Source organism: Poecilia reticulata, chromosome 20, assembly GCF_904066995.2.
Source record: "Poecilia reticulata chromosome 20, P_reticulata-male-v2, whole genome shotgun sequence".
NCBI classification, from domain to species: domain Eukaryota; kingdom Metazoa; phylum Chordata; class Actinopteri; order Cyprinodontiformes; family Poeciliidae; genus Poecilia; species Poecilia reticulata.
The window spans coordinates 8,157,390-8,177,661 of record NC_088849.1 but is presented as its reverse complement, the minus strand read 5'-3'; the positions used below and the strand labels follow the sequence as shown (position 1 = coordinate 8,177,661).

Genomic DNA, 20,272 nt, shown 5'->3' with positions numbered 1-20,272 from the left:
TTGAACTTGCCGAACGAATGAATGACTATCAGATCAGAAATGCTACTTTTTCTCATCCTAAACCGTGGCATTGCAAAGGTCTCATCCTTGACCTTGGAAGAGTGTTTTGACTGCACCTCCTGTTCTGTCAGGAAAAAGGCCTTCCTGGATCTTGACACACACTTTCCACAATGTTCACCACGTCTGTCATGCCGAGTAACCCAGAAGGAGGATTAAGTTTGGAGTTTAATGAGTGTAATCCTGTGCTAAACGGGGCAAAAGTGTGGGGCCAAGAATGTGGTCCGCTATTGCCTGGAATGCAATAGCTCCTGACCGTAGTGACAAATGGTGGAAAGGCAGCAGAGGTGTCGGACTCACGTGTGACCCAAGGCAACCATTTGGGCTCATCAATGATTTCTACTCTGGCGCTTGGGGATTCTTGAGCCACAAGGTTTTTTTGTATGTAAAATTCAGTTATTCATTCATTACGTTTCAATACCAGCCCCTGCTGGGAAGCTGGAACCGAGCCCACCAGTCAGAGATCTAGAGGAGGCGTACAGTCTGGACAGACTGCCAGTCTATCACACAGCCAACATGCATGGCTTTGGACTAGGGGAGGAAGTGCTAGAGTGCCTGAAAAGTTCATACAGAATGACTCCTGCCAAGATTTAAAGCTGCTCTATGTAACTTTTAAAAGAAGAAATGTTTTATTTTCTACATATTTGTTAAAACTGTTGTGACAGTATGATATGAGACAGATAATCTATGAAAGAAACCAAGCCCTTCCACCTCCTCCATGTGCTGCTACTGCTGTATGGAGAAGTGCACCGCTCCCAGTCAAAAACAACCAATCAGAGTCAATGGCAATGCTAACGCAGAGAAACCACTCGCAATTGCAGGAAAATCGTTTATCCTCTGTCATCGGTGGATATGCTAACTAGCCTTAGCATCCAGGACAGGCCCTACTGATGGGGATGAGCTCACACGACCATGATTGACAGCGCTAAGACCTGCCTCCTGGCTCTGATTGGTTGTTTCTAGGTGTCTAGATAGCTCTGGGAGCACTGGGAGAAGACAGACAAGCTTAAATTTTCACAAATTATGTCTCATTCCATACCGTCAACACATGGAGACAATTTCAACAAATATGTAAAGTAAAAAATTATAAAAGTTACATACTGCCGCTTTAATTTAGACCAAGGGCTAGCTGCTGCATCACTGTTCAGCTTGGATAGGAAGAAGTAAAAGTGGAAGAGGGAACCAGCAAGGAGTAACTGAGAATGAGTGGTATACTGAACAAGGAACAGATGGCTGATTAGAAAGAGAGAGAGAGAAAGTGTTACAGGGGGCCCTAAAGGACAACTAGACACTAAAGAATAACTACACCTAAGAATCATAATTAAACTAGAGCAGGGGTGCCCAAAGTCGGTCCTCGAGGGCCACCATCCTACATGTTTTAGTTCTCTCCCTGGTGGGAGTAACAACCTCCTCAGCAAGTCAATGTTCTTCTTAGACCTTCTAATGAGCCATCATTTGATGCAGGTGTGCTAAACCGGGGAGAAACCTAAAGCAGGATGCCGGCCCTCGAGGACCGACTTTGGGGACCCCTGAACTAGAGTAACAAAGAATAACTAGACAGAAGACATAAACATAATAAGCTAGAATTACTTAGAAAGGACTGAACCAGAGTAGAACAGAAACACGGCTGATTTGATCACAGAAAAGGAACCAAGGAACACAAAAATGAACAAAACCTCAAACCAATTCAAACAACCCAAGATTGTGACACCCCAGTAGTCTTACAGCCTGACTCTCTGTCTTGACTTGACTTCCGTTCAATTTTTTGTTCACAAAAATTGGTCAGACGTTTTCTTTTTTCGGGTTTTGCTCTTGCATCCTTTGTCAACCACACTTTGTAAACACACTGCGGTGACCTAGAGGATTTCAGGTTTGTTTAGAAGAGTTAGAAGTGCTCTCTAAATGCATTATTATTCTTACTACTACAGTGTTTTATGGAGCTGGACTTTACCTTTTCTGTTTGAGTAACGTCTGCTTCTCCTGACTCTGACCAGGTGGCGCCGTGTGGCCATCAGTGTTGAGAAGAAGACGGTCACCATCATTGTGGATTGTAGGAGGAAGATCACCAAGCCTCTGCTCAGGAGTGACCAAGGCTCCATCAGCGCCAGCGGCATTACGGTATTTGGCACCAGGATCCTGGATGAGGATGTTTTCCAGGTAAAACTTTCATAGGTGGACTGTCTCAAAGCGGTTCTAGTGAGTTCCTTCGACTTTTAGCAAATCTGCTGAGATCATTTATTCTCTGCATTTGTTTAGTTTAATCTATTCCTGCCGGTGTGGGTGAGATATTGTACCAATTGATCTTGGAAGCCTTCCTGGCTACACAACAATGAGTTTGTTTTGAGAAACTAGCACTAAAGAACCCCCAACCTTTTTAATTTGTTCTTGCAGCAGCACCTGGTATAAAAATACAAAACAGTAACAAGTTGGCAAATAAGACTTATGTTTATTTATATTCTGTCAAAGCTTTTGAGAAAATCATAAAAAGGGGTGATCTTATTGCTTTTTTTTATCAAGTTGCTAAAGTGAGCACTGTTTAAGTTTTCTCAGTCAGCAGAAAACAATGTTTGTTTTACTGCTTTTTAAAGATTCTCTAAGATGTTTGAATCTAAAATTTATACACACACACACACACACACACACATATATATATATATATATATATATATATATATATATATATATATATATATAAACAGACCTGTGAAGACCCATCTCTTTTTGGGGATTGAGTCCTGCTTGAAAAGTGCAGTAATTACAGGAAGTACATTCACTGTAAAACAGCTTGTGATTAGAACAACTTTTCTGTTTTTTATGAAGAAAAAGAATTGTCTTAAAGGAACACAGCTAAAATCTGTATCTTGTGTTAATCGCAATATTTTGCTTTTTAATTGTTTCTAATAATGTTGTCATTGTTGCACAAATATCATCCAAGATATTTTCGCACATTGACAAAACGCTGGCTCTCATTTAAAGTAATAAGAAAGTGTTTCTACTAAAAACAAAAGAGCAGGACATACAGAGTTGACGTTTTATGAGGATCTTGAAGACGGAAAGTTATTCCATAATCAAACACAAATGGCTCTTTCTCTTCAATTTAAAGATCACATGACCTCACATCACTGAATCAATGGATTTTGATGTAGGTTACATTTCACACTTTTGTCTAACTTGTTGCAGATGCAAAAGTATCTGTGAGGATTGTTCATGTCTTGATGCAGCAGGATTATTTTGGTCACTCACCTGTCATGAGATACTGATAGACTATTGCTGTTCTCTCAGCTACTGCTTCTGACTTTTCTTTGCTGGACACAAATGTAAAGCTATGATTTGTTGATTTTTACGAGTCAGGTTGTTTTTTAAATAAGGATTATGTAAATTTTGAGGGATTTTTAGTGACATAACTCTTTACAGAGTAAAGTTTTTTGACGTGTTAATTTTTTTTAAAGATTTAATCCAAATGCAACCTGACCTTACGAAGTTGTTCTTACAGTCCTGCTAAAGTTAGTAAATTTTACAAATATTGGAGGTTTTGGATTGTAGTTCACCGTATTTTATCACATTGCTTGTGTTTAATAGTTAGTTAGTTTGGAATCAGCCCATGATCATCTCTGATTGGTGACCATCAGGTCTTGTTTTGAAAAATCAGACCATTTTTCTGTTCATTAAATGCATCACAACTTAAAAAAACTCCAACCATTTTCAGTCAATAAAGGCATCAACTGAAAGCGTGCGCAAGAAAACAATTAAAAATGAAGTAAAGGATTGTGACCTATAGACGCAGTTGGTAACACCGTTGCCTCGCAGCAAGAAGGTTGTAGGTTCGAATCCCAGCCTGGGTTGGTTCTAATCTGGCTTCTTCACACAGCTGACATCACTGTTAGGCTAATTAGTCTCTATAAATTGTTTTTTGGTCTGTGTGTGTGTGTGTGTGTGTACATGATTGTTTTCCCCGTGTGTGTCTGTGTTGCCCTGTGATGGACTGGCAACCTCTCACCCATTGACCGCCTGAGGTAGGCACCAGGCCCCTCCGTGACCCCGTGACCTATATAGATGATGAATGGATGGATTGTGACATATTCTCTGATACTTAACCTGTAGCACTTTCTTTTTTAATTTTTTATGTATTATTGTCTCCATCCATAAGTGTGTTAGGTCAGTAGAATGGTAAAAACTTTGAAGCTGGAAGTGTAACTATTGCGTTCTTTTATTTTCTGCTTCTGCTCTTCTCGGTGTTCCACAAAACCCCTCGGCATGCTGGGATGTATTTGGGCATATTTTACTGCATTTTAAAGAGAACCTACGCTCAGACATGACGTCAAATTATTCAATAATTTAATAACGTAGAAAAAACCACAACTCTTCAATGGGATAACTGACTGACTAGATATTACAAACTGTACTTTTTTAGGAGATGACATTTCTCCTTTTGTTTTTAGTCATTTCTCAATTCTCAATTTAATAATTTTGACTAAATATGTGCAATATTTAAAAGCACATCAACATCATCTTTATTTATAAGTAAGGTTTTTGGTGTGTTTGGAATCCACGGTTCATTTTTCATAAACATCCATTCATGCCCTACCTGCCTCAGGTTGGAAGTGACCACCAAAGGGACTTTGCTGGGATGAATGGAGGTCTTTCATTCCGGCAATCAAGCCTCCTTTATTTCCTCAAATATTCCCGTCGCTGCTCTCTCTCTCTCTCTCTCTCTCTCTTTCTCTCACACTCTCTCCCTTTCTCCCCATGCATACCTCCTCCTCCCTCCGTACCCTTCCCACCTTGAGGCCTTCCCCCATGTGCCTAACGCATGAGACCGTCTATTCATGCCCAGCGGACACTGCCTGTCTGAGTCGGGCTCACATGTAGAGACATACCTGGGCCTATTCGCTGCCTTTCAGTCGTCTGAGCTGAAGGAGTACATTGTGCTGAAGCCTCAGCCACCAGCGTTGCCTGGAGACACATGAGACGTTCATGGTTTGTGTTCGGTGTTGTCTGCTTGTGATCAGGGAATTCTGATTGAAATATTCGTGGTGAAGGATGTTTCCTGACAGTTTTACCCCCCATGTGTGCATGTTTATTGATTTTAGACAGCAGATTGCCTACTTTTACACTTCAGTTTAGATCTGTTTCCACTTGTCTTGTGGATTTAGTTTTGGCCGATAACGATCTCATATTGAAAAAGAGTGCTGAATTGACCTAAATTTTATTTTTTTATAAATGCAGACATAAATGTACCGAACTCTAAATTTGTTTGATAACTCTCCACCAGTACAGCACACTGAAATAAACCAGTAGCTTCACAAGCTTGGTCAAAAGCAATGTGAAAACAACACAACCTTAATTTGTAGAAAGTTGGAATTAGGAGTATAAAAGGCAACGTGATGTCGTTTATAGCACAAAGTATAGAATTTGGATGAATAGATCCGCCCTTATGAATCGGGCACATTGTCACCGATAGCCAATCCAGAACTTTGTTCAACACTGGGACCGATACAGATATTAATTCCAGATCAGTGCTTCTGTAATTAATATCGGACATCGATATCAGCCCACCACTGCATCCCTAAATACAAATTTAGTTCTATAAGTATGCAGTTAGGTCAAAGCATATTCATCTGTTATATTAGCCCAATCAAAGACCGGATTTAAAGTGCCGTTCATGTGACCCGTCTGTCCAGTCCAACTGTTCTTGAGCTATTTTTTTGCAAAGCGGCATAGACAAACATTTTAGTCTCTAGCCATAAATCGAAGGAAATGCAGCTGCAGTTTTTTCCGATTTTTATTTCACATTTTGAAAAACAGTGCATTTTTTCCCCTTCCACTTCGCAATGATGTGCTACTTCATGTTGGTCTGTCCCATAAAAATCCTACTGAAACACATTGATTTCTATGGCGATTTTGTCAAAATGTCAAAACAAGTTCAAGGGCTGTAATTACACGAAAAAACGGCAAGGCAGGCACTGTTTTGTCTTCTCTTGGTTTGTTAGTTTTCATAGCCTTCCTCGTTGATGTGGAGACCACATGGACTCGTCTGATTATAAGTGGCTGTGGCTTTTTGGAGCCATGCTGATTAGTGTGTGGCTTTGATTTAACCAGTTGATCTCCACTCTACGGCTGCAGCATGCAGGAGGGTTTTAGTGGAGATGTTCTGCTGGTCTGTGGAACGCTCCTTTTGTGTAGTGTGATGGAGACCAGGGGTTCCATCCCATATTGATTATTGACATTATGTTATTTATTTACAGTCCAAATGTGTTTTGTATTAGTTCTTTATTTCAGTTACATTGTGACATTTAGTAAACATTCTTTTTGGGTAGGGAGACTGGGTACCTTTTTGGGTACGGATACTTTCCTGTTCAGACAAACAGCTGCTCTCTTTCTCTCTTCCCCAATCAGAAACAAACCAATCAGTTTGTTTCTGATTGGTTTAATTTGAGTTAATTGTTTGAGTACTTGCCTTTCTGGGTGTGTCTCAGCCAGATGGAGCAGAAAGGGAGACAAATGCTCCTGGAGCATACCATCTTCCATTAAGAGGGGTAATACTTTGAGGATTTACAGTATATTTAGTTGCAGTTACTTTTTGATTGACCTTAGATTAGTTTAGTTTTAATCATTTGCATCCATTTGTTGGATCATTTATTGTTTGTTAGGTTTGTGTAAGTAGTGTTTGTTTCTTGTTTGTCTTTTTTTGATCACCCCTTTACCTGGTGTAAAGTGTTGGAACTTCCCTCAGGTATAAATGTAAGCTGCTTTGTTTCACTGTGAGAAGGGTGTCGGTGTAATGATGACCAGGAGCTCCCAAATAAATCCACCTCAAAGACATTTTGTTGCCTCACTTCCTTCTTTAATGCAGAGCCTCCGCCGGTCAAAGTGACATGTAGCAATCCAGCATTTTTACACTTGCACAACTGTAACCTTTGACCTTTTCTTTCCATATTTGAGTACCGAAAGCTGCGATTCCATTACAAATGTGCGTAAATCTTTGTGTTCTGCTAATGTAAAAAAAAAACACCACCACAATTTTGTAAATGCTGTGTTTTCAGTAAATAAGATATTTAATTAAAATCGCAGCAGATGTAAACAGTTACTTGAGGCAGTCATAATTCAGCCGTGGCACTATCACTCACCATCAGTAGATGGCGCCTTTTTCAGCCAAGCCCCTTTTTCTAGAGAGCGACTATGTATGCGACGTCTTGGGGAAATCGTAGTCGGCGACTTTATAGAAGACGTTATAATGACACAACTTTTTATGAACTGTGTGCTGCTGTGAGAAAAACGTCCTCCTACCACTTCCTGTGGTCTTCTTTGTCCTTTTTCATAATTTCAATTTGTACAACTTCATGGCTAGTTGGAATGCAGCTGGAGTAACCTGCTGAGTAGAGTAAATCAAAGTGGGTGTGCACTCTGAGTAGATTTGGTAAATAATGAAATTACTTTTTCGTGGCGTTCTGGTTGCCCTCGGTTGCAGTTAACTGAGCATAAATCTTTCTAAAACAGAGCGGCTCAGCTTCAGGAGTCAGAAACTGCAAATATTATTGATTCGATTTCTTCTAACTTTATCTGTTATGTGTTGATTTTTTTTTTTAAGTTTACCTCTGCTGCTTCTTCTAATTCTCCATTAATGATGCTTTGAAATCTATGGGCTTTAACTGCCAATAATGTGACTCAAGACAGCACATTCATAAAGTGAGGCAGATTTGTCCAACAGTTTTAAGAGTCTACTTTAAAGTTGCTTCTTGTTTTCACCCCGTCTTTTTGCTGACCCCTGTCAGTAGAGCCGTTAAGGCTCGCTCGCCTGCACAGCGTTGTTTGCTGGTGAGGAGTATTTTTGAAGTTCTAGCGTCGCTCCAAGATACCTGGGGCTTCTTTTTTCAGCAGCTCACAATAAAACGATAGACTGACAGTCTCAGTGTAATGAACCCCAGGTGTCTTCCTTCGCAAAACATCTTTTACCATTTCGGCTGCTTGGTTTTAATCTCTTTTCTGGTCTCTGTGTACCTCTTGGTTTCCTTTCATGAATTTACTGGGTCTTTTTTTCCCCCCTCTTAAGTCTTTGTGGCTTTGTGAGATGATTCCGATTAGCTATGCATCCCACTTTGTTGTGACGATCTTAGCAGGTGTAGCAGTGAGTGTTTTATTCCCTTATTAACCCGTCAGTCTTATTTTGTGGAAGAGAAACTATTAGTTTTGTTTTTACACATCATGAACACGTACGGCACAGTTTATAAGCCTTTGTTTTGTCTTCTTCAGGATCATTTTTCATTTCTGTTGTCCAATGTTGTCCACTGAAACCGGGAAGCTTCAGAAATGTAATTATGGACTTTGTCCACTTTGTCCATCGGCACAGACATGTAGCTCTCGGATGTGTCCTAGTTAAAGCAGACACATTTAAGGGTTCAAGCACTCATGTTGAACGTATAAGGTCAAGCTCACTCAAAGTGACTCTTGATCTTTTCTTTTTTTTTTTTTTTGGCTTGAGGCTTGTTAACAGCATTTTCTCGTCAAAGAATCTTAGTCAACTGGGCCATGACAGCTTTCATTTATATCTGGCTGTATGATTGGGGTTGTTGTCCTGCTCAAAGATATCTCAAGCCTTTTTCTTGACACCACAAGCAAAAATGTATGGTTTTGCTCCATCCATCTTTCCATTAATGCTGTGCCTCCGATTAATGCTCTCCTTGCATGACTTTTATATTTAGATGGCTGTCAAGGTCAGATCACAGTTGGCCTCTTTCCCACTAGGCAATGGATAGACTAGTGCTCAGTAAGATACAGTATGTCTGTATTGGGACTCTTTATGCTAATTAGGTGTTTAGAGTAAACTTTTTAGATAATTTTTGATGAAAGAAATACGAAATGTATTTATTATTTTTCTTGCACTTCATGGTTGTCCATTAATTTGTGCAGGGTGATTATGTAAAATCCAAGAGAAGACCAGTGATGTTTGAGGTTGTAACAGGACAAGAGGTTTTGAATGCTTATGTACAGTAAGTGACTGTATATCATTACAGAATTATTAATTACACAAATTTATTTAAGTTTTGTAATATGTCTTGATTCGGACCTTGACGCTGGCATATCACTCTTTCAAAACTCATGTTAGAACAAACTGTACATAGGTTGATGATTCTGGGTGGAGTCTCTGGGCTGCCAAAGTAAAGATGTTTATGGATATATTCACAGAGAAAGTGTTAGGGGATGCTGCCTATTTTCTCTTGGAACATGCATAAGTAACATGGTTGTTACGCTGAAGTGCATATTAGACATCCATAAAATATATTTCTCCTGTACAAAGAGAGGATACATACACACGCATACATATACGCACACGTACACACACGTCGTTTCGGCATGCTGCAGCCTGCTTCGTTTCTCATGCGTTTCATCCAGACACTCTTCTCCGCTCTCAAACAGGTAACGTCCTCCCGCTAATGCGAGTCAGGATTTTATCCTTCCACAATAGCAGCTGTGTATCTGTTCTCACCTGCCAGCGGCCCCAGCCATACACGAGCTCCTAACTCCACCTCATCAGCTGTCTGCGAGAAAACGACGACTCAAATACCAGCCTGCAGGAATTCGGTTCGACCAATTACAGACTCCAAAAGACGGTTGACATGCGTTCACTACTGTGCTTACTGTCTGACAGAGGAGCTGTGTACTTTGGCTGAAGTAACGAAGCCACACTTTTTCCCGAGTGGTGTCGAGCATAATGGTGCAACGTTTTAGTATTAAAGGATATGTTCTTTATCGATGCTACTTTGAAAGGATTGTAAACAGTGTTGTGCAGTTGTGAAATATAAAATATGATTACGTAAGTCATATAATATTGCCATTATCAATTTCTTGGCAAATATTTACACATTTGCACAAAGTGCAGATGCAAAAATGCTAAAATGCAGGCTGCTAATTAAACACAGTAATAGGTACTGTTATATTAACGTGTTTAATATTCAGTTTCCAGTTTTGTAAATGTTTTACTTGACATTTTCATTTATGAAGTTATTTCTTTAGAAATGGAGAAATTATGAATTGAAAATAATTGAAATATTGTAAGTTTGACTCTAGCCTTCCCCACCACTGAGTGAAGGTCTTTATTATTTTAGAACAAATTCAGAGTTTGTGAATTTAGGTTTTTAAGATCATGTTAGCATCTTCTGCTAGCAGATAGCAACTTCTGCTAGAACTTAGTATCTTCTGCTAGCAGTTAGCACTGCTACTGTTTCAAAAACAGCAGCCTCAGTGTTTAAATTTTTTTTTCAAACAGTTCATTCATCTTCATATTAGGAGCTGATGCAACTTCACACTGTGTGAGAGTAGTTAGTCATTATTTTAAGGTAAATACAAAGTGTGTAGCATCTTCTGCTAGCATTTAGCACTGATAGCATTTTTTTTAAAAATCGCAGCATAAGTGTGTTTTATACAGGGAATTTAGCTGCTTAAGTGAGATATCTTCAAAATGCTCCCATTATTTCCAAATCCATCATTTTCCAGGGCATAGTTGAATAGCTCCAAATAATAAAACAATAACTTTTCTAATAAATAAATTAAGCTTTTCTGTTGCTGTAGTCTCACTTTAAATGTTGGCGCCTAAATGAACATTCAGTTCTTTTTTTCATTTACTAACAACTTCCACCCTGTTAGTGCAAACTGTTAGCAATTCGCTAACCTCTTAGCACCTCAAGACAGGAATAGAATCAGATTTTTGAGTTTCTGATCACTTTAAATATCCTTTTTAAAACAGAACTTTGTCTGCAGGTGCCTAGGAGTACTAACACCTTTAAACACTCTATGAACTTAGTGACTAAATACGTTGTGTTTTTGATTTTCATTTGTGCCACTTTTGTAATGCACCCTGTCTGCATTTCACAGGTCAAGTTTGAATCCTGTCACACTAACAACCACGCAAACATCCAAATGTCAAAATGTTGATTATCTGTTTAATCCGATAAAGAAGATGATGCATGCAAGAAATGGGGAATACCTTATATAGCTGAGTCATGTGTTTCTGTCTTCTGCAGGGGGACATCCAGCAGCTCCTGATTGTTGCTGATCCCAAAGCAGCGTATGACTATTGTGACCATTACATCCCAGACTGTGACATACCGCACAGGGATTCGCTTCAGGCCCAGGAGCCGGACGAAGAGGTCAGCCAACAAGCAGAGCTCCTTATTAAACCAACTTTTGCAGTAAATTGTACAGCTGCACTTAGCAAGTTTTATTTTTAGTAATCAAGTATTACATCAATTATTCTGATGATTAATCAATTAATTGCATTAAGAAATTTGGCACATTTTGTAGATTTTTCTTTTAACTATTTGAGCTTATTTAATGTTATACTAGAAAAGCATATAAATAATTAATTCAATTCATTTTTTTTCCTCTAATGCACGTTTGTTGATTTGCCACAAAGGATAAAAAAAATAACACTAATCCATCTGTTTTCCGATTAAATGATTAATAATTGGATATCAAAAGCTTTATATGACATTTTTAAAGCTTAAATTAAGCCACTTAAGGAATTCTAGGTAGAACATATTTGCTGACAGGTTTTTCTTTTCTTAAATGCAAAATGTATGTTTTTTTGTCAAGTTTTGACTTGATTACTGCTCTGAATGTGTTTTCCTTTGAGCGCATCACTATTATTTTAATCAAAACACTCCAGTTAACTATCAATCAATTACCAAGTTAAACATGAAAATCAAACTTGTATATCTGTGGTTTCTGTGTTTGGAAACCATTCCAAACAGTCAAATTTGTCATTATTTTGAACAAATAAAAGTTGTAGAAACCATCCGTCCGGTAGCTGTCTGGAAACACAGCTACAGATGGGGGAGAATCATCCAAGGCTTTTAAAATCGTAGATCGACACCCGTTACCGGTTCCATGCTAGGTCACGACTCGCAGGAAGAGAAATACCTCAGAGCTACACGTCACTGAGACGGCGCGCCGTTTGCTACCAGGCTCACCTTTTGTTTTGCAGCTGCTTCCAGTGAGAAAAGTTCCATGACGAGATCGCTCGAATGCAGCTGGTAATTTTGGTTCTCAGGGTTTTTTTTATGAGCCTTTTAAACACTCCATCTGCTCGTGTTTGTAGGTTCAGACAAACACGGCAGGTTTCAGCTGTTGTTTAGTTATCCAATTCATGTTTTGGTTATCTATCTGTAAATCTGAACTGTAAAACGAGTACAGATGTATTGTGACATTGTGCTGTTTTGTTAATTAGCATAATTATTAAGGCAGTCTTTATTTGCTTTTTGTGTTAACGTCTCCATTTTATTGTAATGCATAAAATGTAATTTGGAACTTTTTTCCCTAAACACAAAACTTAATGGCTTCAAGTGTTTGAACTTGTAACCTGCTGAAGATGATGTGCACCGCATTATCTTCTCGCTGAAATAACGTTCTGCATTTTTAATGCTCTTGCTAGAAACTAAAACCCGCCCACTCTTCTTTTTTTTCCATCTCTTCTCTGCCGTTCTCGACCGCTCCAGTACATTACTGACGATATAGATTACAGACAGTTCTATGAATACTCTGAAGGACCAACAGATTTCGTCCCCACTGACGAATACTCTGAAAAACAGGTAAATAGAACAAAAAAGTGAAAAGAAAAGCTGTTTTTGTTTGTTGTCTTTCTCTGTGCCTCTGTTCGTCTCAGAGTTGTGACTACATGTGCGCTCAGTGTTTCAAAAATCACACTGTATTTTACACCAAAAAAGAGTCAGAGTAAGCGCTACACTATATTGTCTCACTGTCAAAAGTCACATTCATGGCTGGATATGAATGTGTGTTTGTTTGTCTCCTGAGTGTAGAAGTGGAGGAGTGAATCTGAGTGTACATGCAGACACACACCGTTTGTCCTGTCTGATTTGTCTTTGCTGATTCTACCTGCTTCAAGTGTGCTTTTGCATTTCAGCACGTCTTTAAAGATAATGTAAGCGTAACAGTATATCAGCTGGATTGTATATACTTTAGGAAAATGCAGCTAATTTGACTTCCATGTCAAACTTAATACCTACATTATTTCCAAAGATGTGCTGAAAGTGCTTGTTGCATGTTTCACAGTTTGTTTGCTACTCAAACAGTTTTGAAGACGCAGTTGATCTAAGAAGTGTTCACCCCCTCTCCTCCCAATATGCATTTTTTCTGAAGTAAAACAATGAAATCATGGTGGAAAAATAGAGAGACAGGTTTTCAAATCTTATGGATGTCTAATCTTAAGCTATATATATACTTAAAGTAGCTGCATAAGTTTGCAAACCATCAGTCTGAAACTTGTTTGCCTTTTGATTCAGTTTTCCACCATGATGGTGTGCATCTTGGATTTGGCTCTTGTTGGTTTGGATGAATACTTGGCGTCATTGTCTTGATGGAAAGTTAAATCATTCTTCATTTCTATTCTAGTAGAGACCTTGTGCTTTTGGGTAAAAAGTGACTGGTGTTTGGATCTGATCACAATTTTATCCATCTTTAAAGAAAATGATATTGTTTATGTTTGGTTTCAGCGTATAACATGTTCTGCCACAACATTATTGGAGATTTTAGTCAGGTTTTTATGTTTTCTGTATACGACTTTTCTTAAACAGGAAATATTCAAGCAGGGAGAAAAAAAATGTACAGAGAATGTTGGAAATTATTTTCATAATTATTTTATTTTCATAAGTGTTTGTGCCAGCGTTTCTGTTTTGCCCAATTAATGACCAATCATTTTTTAACCCTTCTCCTGACTGATACCTTTGTATAAATCCTAGTAATCCTTGTTTGCATGCTTAGGCTGAGCTACAACTTAGCTTTCTTAGCTTCCTGTGTCTAATATATAGCTTAGTGTTTTTAGCTAAGTGTTCTTGTAAGAATTTGAGAAAATTCTTACAAGAACACTTAAAATGTATTTCAGGTTCATCTGATTTACTATTACCAACAGCAGGAGTATTCAAAACAACTTACTCTTGAAATGTGGAAAAAAATACATAGTCATTGCCTTTCTTTGCATTTAACACTGCAGCATACACAGATGCAACTGCAAACATCACAGCAGTGACCCAGCAATGACGCGGCTTTAACATGCTTCAGTTTAATAAATATGAACAAAAGCAAAACAAGATGGCAGCTTAGCGTTCCCAATCCTGATGCAGCAAATCATTGTGAATTCCATGTACACATTATTCAGAACAAGAGCGGATAACAAGCAAGACATACTTCATCTTTATATCCTAACATTGAGGCATGGATTGTTTTTCAATTTGTCAACACTTTACAGCTTTAAGTTAACCGTTTTCTCTCTGTCAGTTTAATTTTGCATAATATATGTTCTAATAAAGCTGGAAAATTTTTTAAAGTTTTTTACCATGATCTATTATGTTCCGCCTAGCATTTAAAGAGGGGTGTGTGCACTTTTAGATCTACTGTGCGTACTTTATATAAATCCTTTGTGTCACTTAATCGTCCCTCCCTTTGATTTTTGAACAGGTTCGGCCGATGCGCAAATTTTTTCACGGACTCATAATGAGTCTGTGCACAAGTTGCTGTTATGTGTTTGTTTGTCTTGATTTGTTTTTGTCGCCGTCAGCTCTTACAGAGAAACAAACGTAGTGTCTCCACGAAAAGGAAGACGGCCAAAAAGTCCCCCAGTAAAACTAAGCATAAGCCCTTTAAGCTGACCTCCAATAAATCCCCGGCTAAAACGTTTTTCCACAACAAGAAGACGACGTGGGGCTACCAGGCCACAGCGCCGGCACGACCCAGAGGCAGTTCTAGGGTAAACGTTTGCCTCCCGGGAAAAAGAACCTAATCCGATCAAGATTTGCCCTGAACGACGAAGGGAGAATCTATGATGGCGGATGTAGAGTTCCCCTAACCTCTCCTCTGTAGATGTAGCCTAGAGTGTAGTGAACTCGAGAGGACCCTCCCTCGATCGACCTCTGGTACGAGCCTTGTTGTAACCCAGATTCTTCTTTCCTTTTCTTCCAACATGACTCAGCTAAACAATGTAGAGGGAGATTACTATACAGACAATGACTACGGGACTCTAGATGGTACTCAGACTCAGTCGCCTGTTGCCACAATCGGACCAAGCGAGGTAATTTTGCTTTCTTCCTTCTCGATCTGCATTTCCAAGTAAAAGCCACTGGTGTTCTGGGATGTTTGACCCATTTGACGGAGCACCTGGTATGACATGATAAAGACACAACCATTCTGTTGAATTAAAGTGTCTGGAGGCCTGGTATGTAGCTGAACTTGTGATGGACGTGGGATATGTTAAGCAGTACTTAATAGCAACAATTTATATTCTCCACTAGATACTAGAGAAGATAACACATGCACTATGTGAAAATGTGTTAAAAGCCTTAAAATAATTTTATTGCAGTAGAATAATCTCAAACCTGAAACAATTGGAGAAATTTGATGTTAGTCTCAGTTACATCTTCAGCTGCACCAAACCTTTTGGGGAACCTTGTTATCCCCTCGCCTGTACAAGAACCACTAAAGGGCATGACACAAAAAAACCTCTGAAGAAGACACTGATCGCAACTTCCTTCTTCAAGAAATGTAAACAAAAGTGGATTGACACCAAATTTTAGTGATTGTATTATTTTTGTTTTGTCTTTGGCAAAAGACCACTTAGCCATTTCTCCAGCCAGCTCTTGATTCTCATGTGCATTTTGGTTGTAATTACCCAGAATGCCCTGCTGTGTTATCCACTTCCTGCTTTTGGAGTGATGTCTGGTCCTCTTGCATTCAGATGTGGATTCAAATCGCACCAGAGTTCACTTCAATCGAACCAAGAGCTCGTTTTGTTCCCTTTTTTGGTCCCCATCAGAGATGCAGTTGCAATTTCCCACCTCCCCAAGTGAACCGAACTTTCCAGGCAAACGAACTAAAGCGGACTAAACTGGGATGGCACGAACACATCCTTTATCAGTGAGGAAAAAATAAGTACTGGTGGCATGTACCTCTGTTGTTAATACTTCCATTGGTACAGAAATTAGTCCATTTCAAGTTAACGTCATTCTACTGCAATAAAAGACAAATGTAAGGTTTTTCTACCACATCTTTACAGGTGTCAACAACCAAATACATCCTCATTAGTTTTCTTTCCAGGTTACGTTTTTCTATGGCAAGCAGTTTTCTCGAGACGCAACGCTTCATGTTTTAATCTGATCTGAGAAATTCTATGTGAATAGGTGAGACGTTGTAGCCAAGTCATCAAAAATGAAATAATTTGCTACTCTCTTTGTACTGTCCGTTGTTCCCTTTAGTTGAAGGGTTTAAGTGAACCTTCAACTAAAGGAAACCTCAGAATGTGGAAATAGGTAATGTTTTGTGGCCTCATAAATAGCTCAAGAATGAAAGAAGCCAACATATTCCCCCTCATTGTCCATCACATAGTTTGATCAATAGTTCTGCTAATTATTTCAAATAGAACTATGATCAACAGACTGATAATCCTCTCACAGCCTGCTATGATCGCGCTTTTGCTGCCTCATTGTTTGGCAAATTAGATGTGATTATGCCGGGTATTTAAAATGAATTATTGGGCAGGAGGGATTACTGCCAACAAGTGTGTAATCGCATCTACTTTGCTGCGCTGCAAGGTTAAAGCCACAGTGATCACCATTTGGAATGTGAGAGATGGAGAGAGAAAGTTCTGCCAAGTCACTGTGGTTACAGTAAGTCTATGCCAGACACAGAGATCATGAGGCAACTTTAAAGGCTGCTAAAACACACTCATCACAATGATTCACTGGGTGTCAAATCCTGACGTCTTGATGGATCGATTTGATGCGTTTGCAAATTTTTGAGAGAGCGATCCGAGGCATCAGGCAGCCTTTCTCTCTGGAGTCGGCACAAAAATGGCTGCATGACAAGAAAGAAAGCGGCTGTTCCTATGTCAATCAAGCCACCAATTGGAGCGGTTGACAAAAGCGATGATAGCACTTTATTTATTATTTCATGTGGCACTTACAAAGCCAACCAATCTTTACTAACCAACAAGTAATATTATCCAAAAATTGAGTGTTATCATTGTCATGATTTCATTTTTTTTGTTCTCTAATGTCAATATAGTTTGCTTTTGTCACATTTACAGTGCCTTGCAAAGGTTTTCATACCCAGTGGACATATTCTAGGATGCTACAATAACAAACTTTAAGGCATTTTAATGGCATTTTGTGTGATTAAGCCAACACAGAGCTCTGCGTAATTGTAAAACAGAAGGAGAAAGATTCTCCCAATTTTTGTACCCAAAAATAGAATGGCATTTCAGACCCCTTTACTCTAATGCAGATAAATAAAATCCAGTGGAAATTGGATTTTATTTCCACTGGATTAAAGTGGAAATAAATCCACTTATTAAAGTGGATTTAAAGTGGATTTAACCCGTTTTTAGACACCTGTCTAAACGAAACGAGGTCCCAGCAACCCTCATTTCCAGCAACCCCAACCAAACAGCCACTGCTACAGCCAATGAACTGGTTTAAATCAAAGAATGTTTTATGTTAGAATGGCCAAAGTTCAGATCTAGATCCAAATAAGAATCATAAACGTTGATATTTTGAAATGTTTTGGATGCAGTCTTTCAAATACAGTTCATTTATATAGTGCTGTTTCACAATAAATGTCATCTGAAGACATTCTGATGACATTTATTCAGTTACTGAACTTGAACAATCTTCCAAAGAAGAGTCGGGAGTCGTTCTTGGCTTTAGTTGTGTGAAGCCGAGACATAAAGAAAGACTAAGAGAATTAAAGAGGGGATGAATATTTAAAAACTTTAATTTAAAACTCTATCCTTTTTAACTTCTCTTTTTGCTCAGCAAATTGTCATGCACTACCTATCACAAAAAAAATCTCAAAAACAATGACTTTTATGGTTCATGGGATATGGATTCCTTTTGCATTGGACTGTGAAAGTAATTATGGCCTCAGTTTAATAACTAACAACCTTATCTCTTTATTAGTTGCTGATTGTTAACTTTCTCCTTCTTCGCTTGTGTAACAATGGGAAGGCTGTAAAGGAGGATTTTATCGGGGCTCACGTCACTGAAGCCCCTACTCTGGAGCCCGGCACCGTTTTGGAAACGGGGGACAACTCGGAGACCGGTGCGGAAGCGTATGACTTTAAGGAGTATGACCTGAACGAGTATGACTTGGGCAAGTTAGACAACAAGTATGACTATGGGACATACGATGAGTACGGCCCCCTCCCGTCTAAAGCCCCGACAGCCTATGATGAGGAAGTGGGGCCCGGGGTCGCAGCCGAAACCGACTTTTCTGAAAGTACAGTAAGTATCGCACCCCGACCACGCCGACGGAGGGGTGTGTGCATGAACGGCATGGCAAGAGGACTCCCTCTGTCTCCCAGTGCATGGACTTCTTTTGGCTTGGTTTGGGCAATATGTCATTGACGTGTTGAGTGTGGAGTAGTTCAATGTTGCTGTTTCTGTTGTTCGATTTGAATCTATTACAGAAAACGTGCATGCATCTGTCTATTAAAAAGAATCAAAACAACATATGTATTAGCTAATTATACTCTTCCGTCTCGCTTTATCTTATAGAAACATTCAGTCACACTTCATCTGTCCACACACAACCTACAATCAGTGGATGTCGGCCCAACCTACACCACTCCCATAAATACCTAGGAAAGCCCACTGCCCCTCCCCACCCACTCATCTCTCAGCACTTGGACCCAATCCCTCCCTCTTCTCCTCTGCTATTTTAACAAGCAGCCTGTAACATGTAGCTCCCTTTGTTCACTGCAGACAACCGTTAAATCATTGGCAGTGCCTGCACAGCACACGCACGCGCTTTATTGGATACACGATGTTACGGTTTATTGCCTTCGCTTTCTGCCAAAATTTTTGGGCTAGGCTTTCACCAAGCAATATGTACAATATATAATTTACCTTGATAATAAACACGTAGGCCAGCGTCCCTTCACTCTGCGTTGAGTCAGGGTTAGATAATCTTTGTGTTTCATGAATCTCAAATGTGTTTCAGAATTTGAAATTAAGATGACCAAATGCCATCCAGACGTTTTTTAAGAACTACTCTTTTGTGTAGAAGCTACAAACCAGATGCTAACTTTAACATCTTTAGAATGCTAATCATTAGCCAGTCATTGCAGTCTCACAGTGCCCCCACATTATTATTTTGCAACATTTTCTTATTTTTTACTACAAAACTAAAATGCTGCCACAAAAAACACTTTAAAAGCGATGGCGGTGTCTTTTTTGTTTTACCAGCAAACTTCATCAACACAGCTAGCTAGCTCAGGAACTACTACCCTTTATACTTCAGAATAAAAGTCACAAACATAGATAAAGCAGGGTGTCAAGCTCAAGGCATTACCCTAATAAACCTCTAATGTTTAAGTATTTGTGTCCTTGTGTGTCTGTAAATATCTATTTAGAACATTTTAGCTTGCGTTTATTTGACTTTTGGGTTTACCAGCATCAAGCAATGACAACTTTTACCTAATTTCAAGCCTTCAAGTCTGATGTGTGTTCTTTCTTTTCAAGACTAACATTTAATTTCATCTCCCTGTAGAGTCTTTGTGTTGTACATGATTCCTCTACTGATTATTGAATAGAACTTTCTACTTAGAAATGCTTCTTGGATATTTTTACCTGCTATGTAAACAATGCCTTCTTTTTTGTGCTGCGTCTACAGGTTGCTGGTTCTCAAGCTGCCTTCGGACAGAAGGGCGAGAAGGGCGAGCCGGCTGTGATCGAACCTGTAAGGCCCAACATGTCCAAAACACGCTAATGCTATGATCTAAATAACTTTGTCTTCAGATTTTACTGTGAAATTAGATATAGATACACATACCTCAACAAAAAATATGAATTAAACATCTTCGAAATTTAAGTTTTCAGGTTCTGTTTGAAAAAAAAAATAAAAAAAATAACACAATTTTTTTGATGAGAGTGACAGAAATATAAACTGATAGCTAGCATGGGGTTGGCCCCTTAAAATACATAAACCCGGTGTCTTTTTTTATAAGCTTGGGACAAATGTAGGAGGTTTATTTCAGCAACTGGTGAGGGAGGGGCAGCAATGCATAACTCTATACTTTTGCTCTATCTTTATGGTCTTTGAAGCAAAATTAACAGAATTTCAGCTGTTTTAATACAGGAACATTTGGGATACCTAGATTTTTCCTTACAGTTTTCATTGATAATCTGAATTATTCTTGTAACAATGGACGATCTAC

The 20,272-nt window shown here is 39.0% G+C and overlaps 1 protein-coding gene across 7 annotated transcripts in view; it reads left to right on the top strand.

The window, feature by feature from the left end:
• col11a1a (collagen, type XI, alpha 1a) overlaps positions 1–20,272 on the top strand; it is a 95,003-nt gene that overhangs the window by 10,276 nt on the left and 64,455 nt on the right. For 2 of the 7 annotated variants that reach the window (XM_008438345.2, XM_008438344.2), the window contains exons 4-9: positions 2,052–2,214; positions 11,076–11,201; positions 12,549–12,641; positions 15,035–15,133; positions 18,063–18,338; positions 19,729–19,794. In XM_008438345.2, coding sequence (XP_008436567.1) covers positions 2,052–2,214; positions 11,076–11,201; positions 12,549–12,641; positions 15,035–15,133; positions 18,063–18,338; positions 19,729–19,794 — 823 coding nt within the window. Of the gene's footprint in view, positions 1–2,051; positions 2,215–11,075; positions 11,202–12,548; positions 12,642–14,623; positions 14,813–15,034; positions 15,134–18,062; positions 18,339–19,728; positions 19,795–20,272 lie in introns of all 7 variants that reach the window. The other 5 variants (XM_081601432.1, XM_008438346.3, XM_081601433.1 and 2 more) reach the window with 5 other exon arrangements.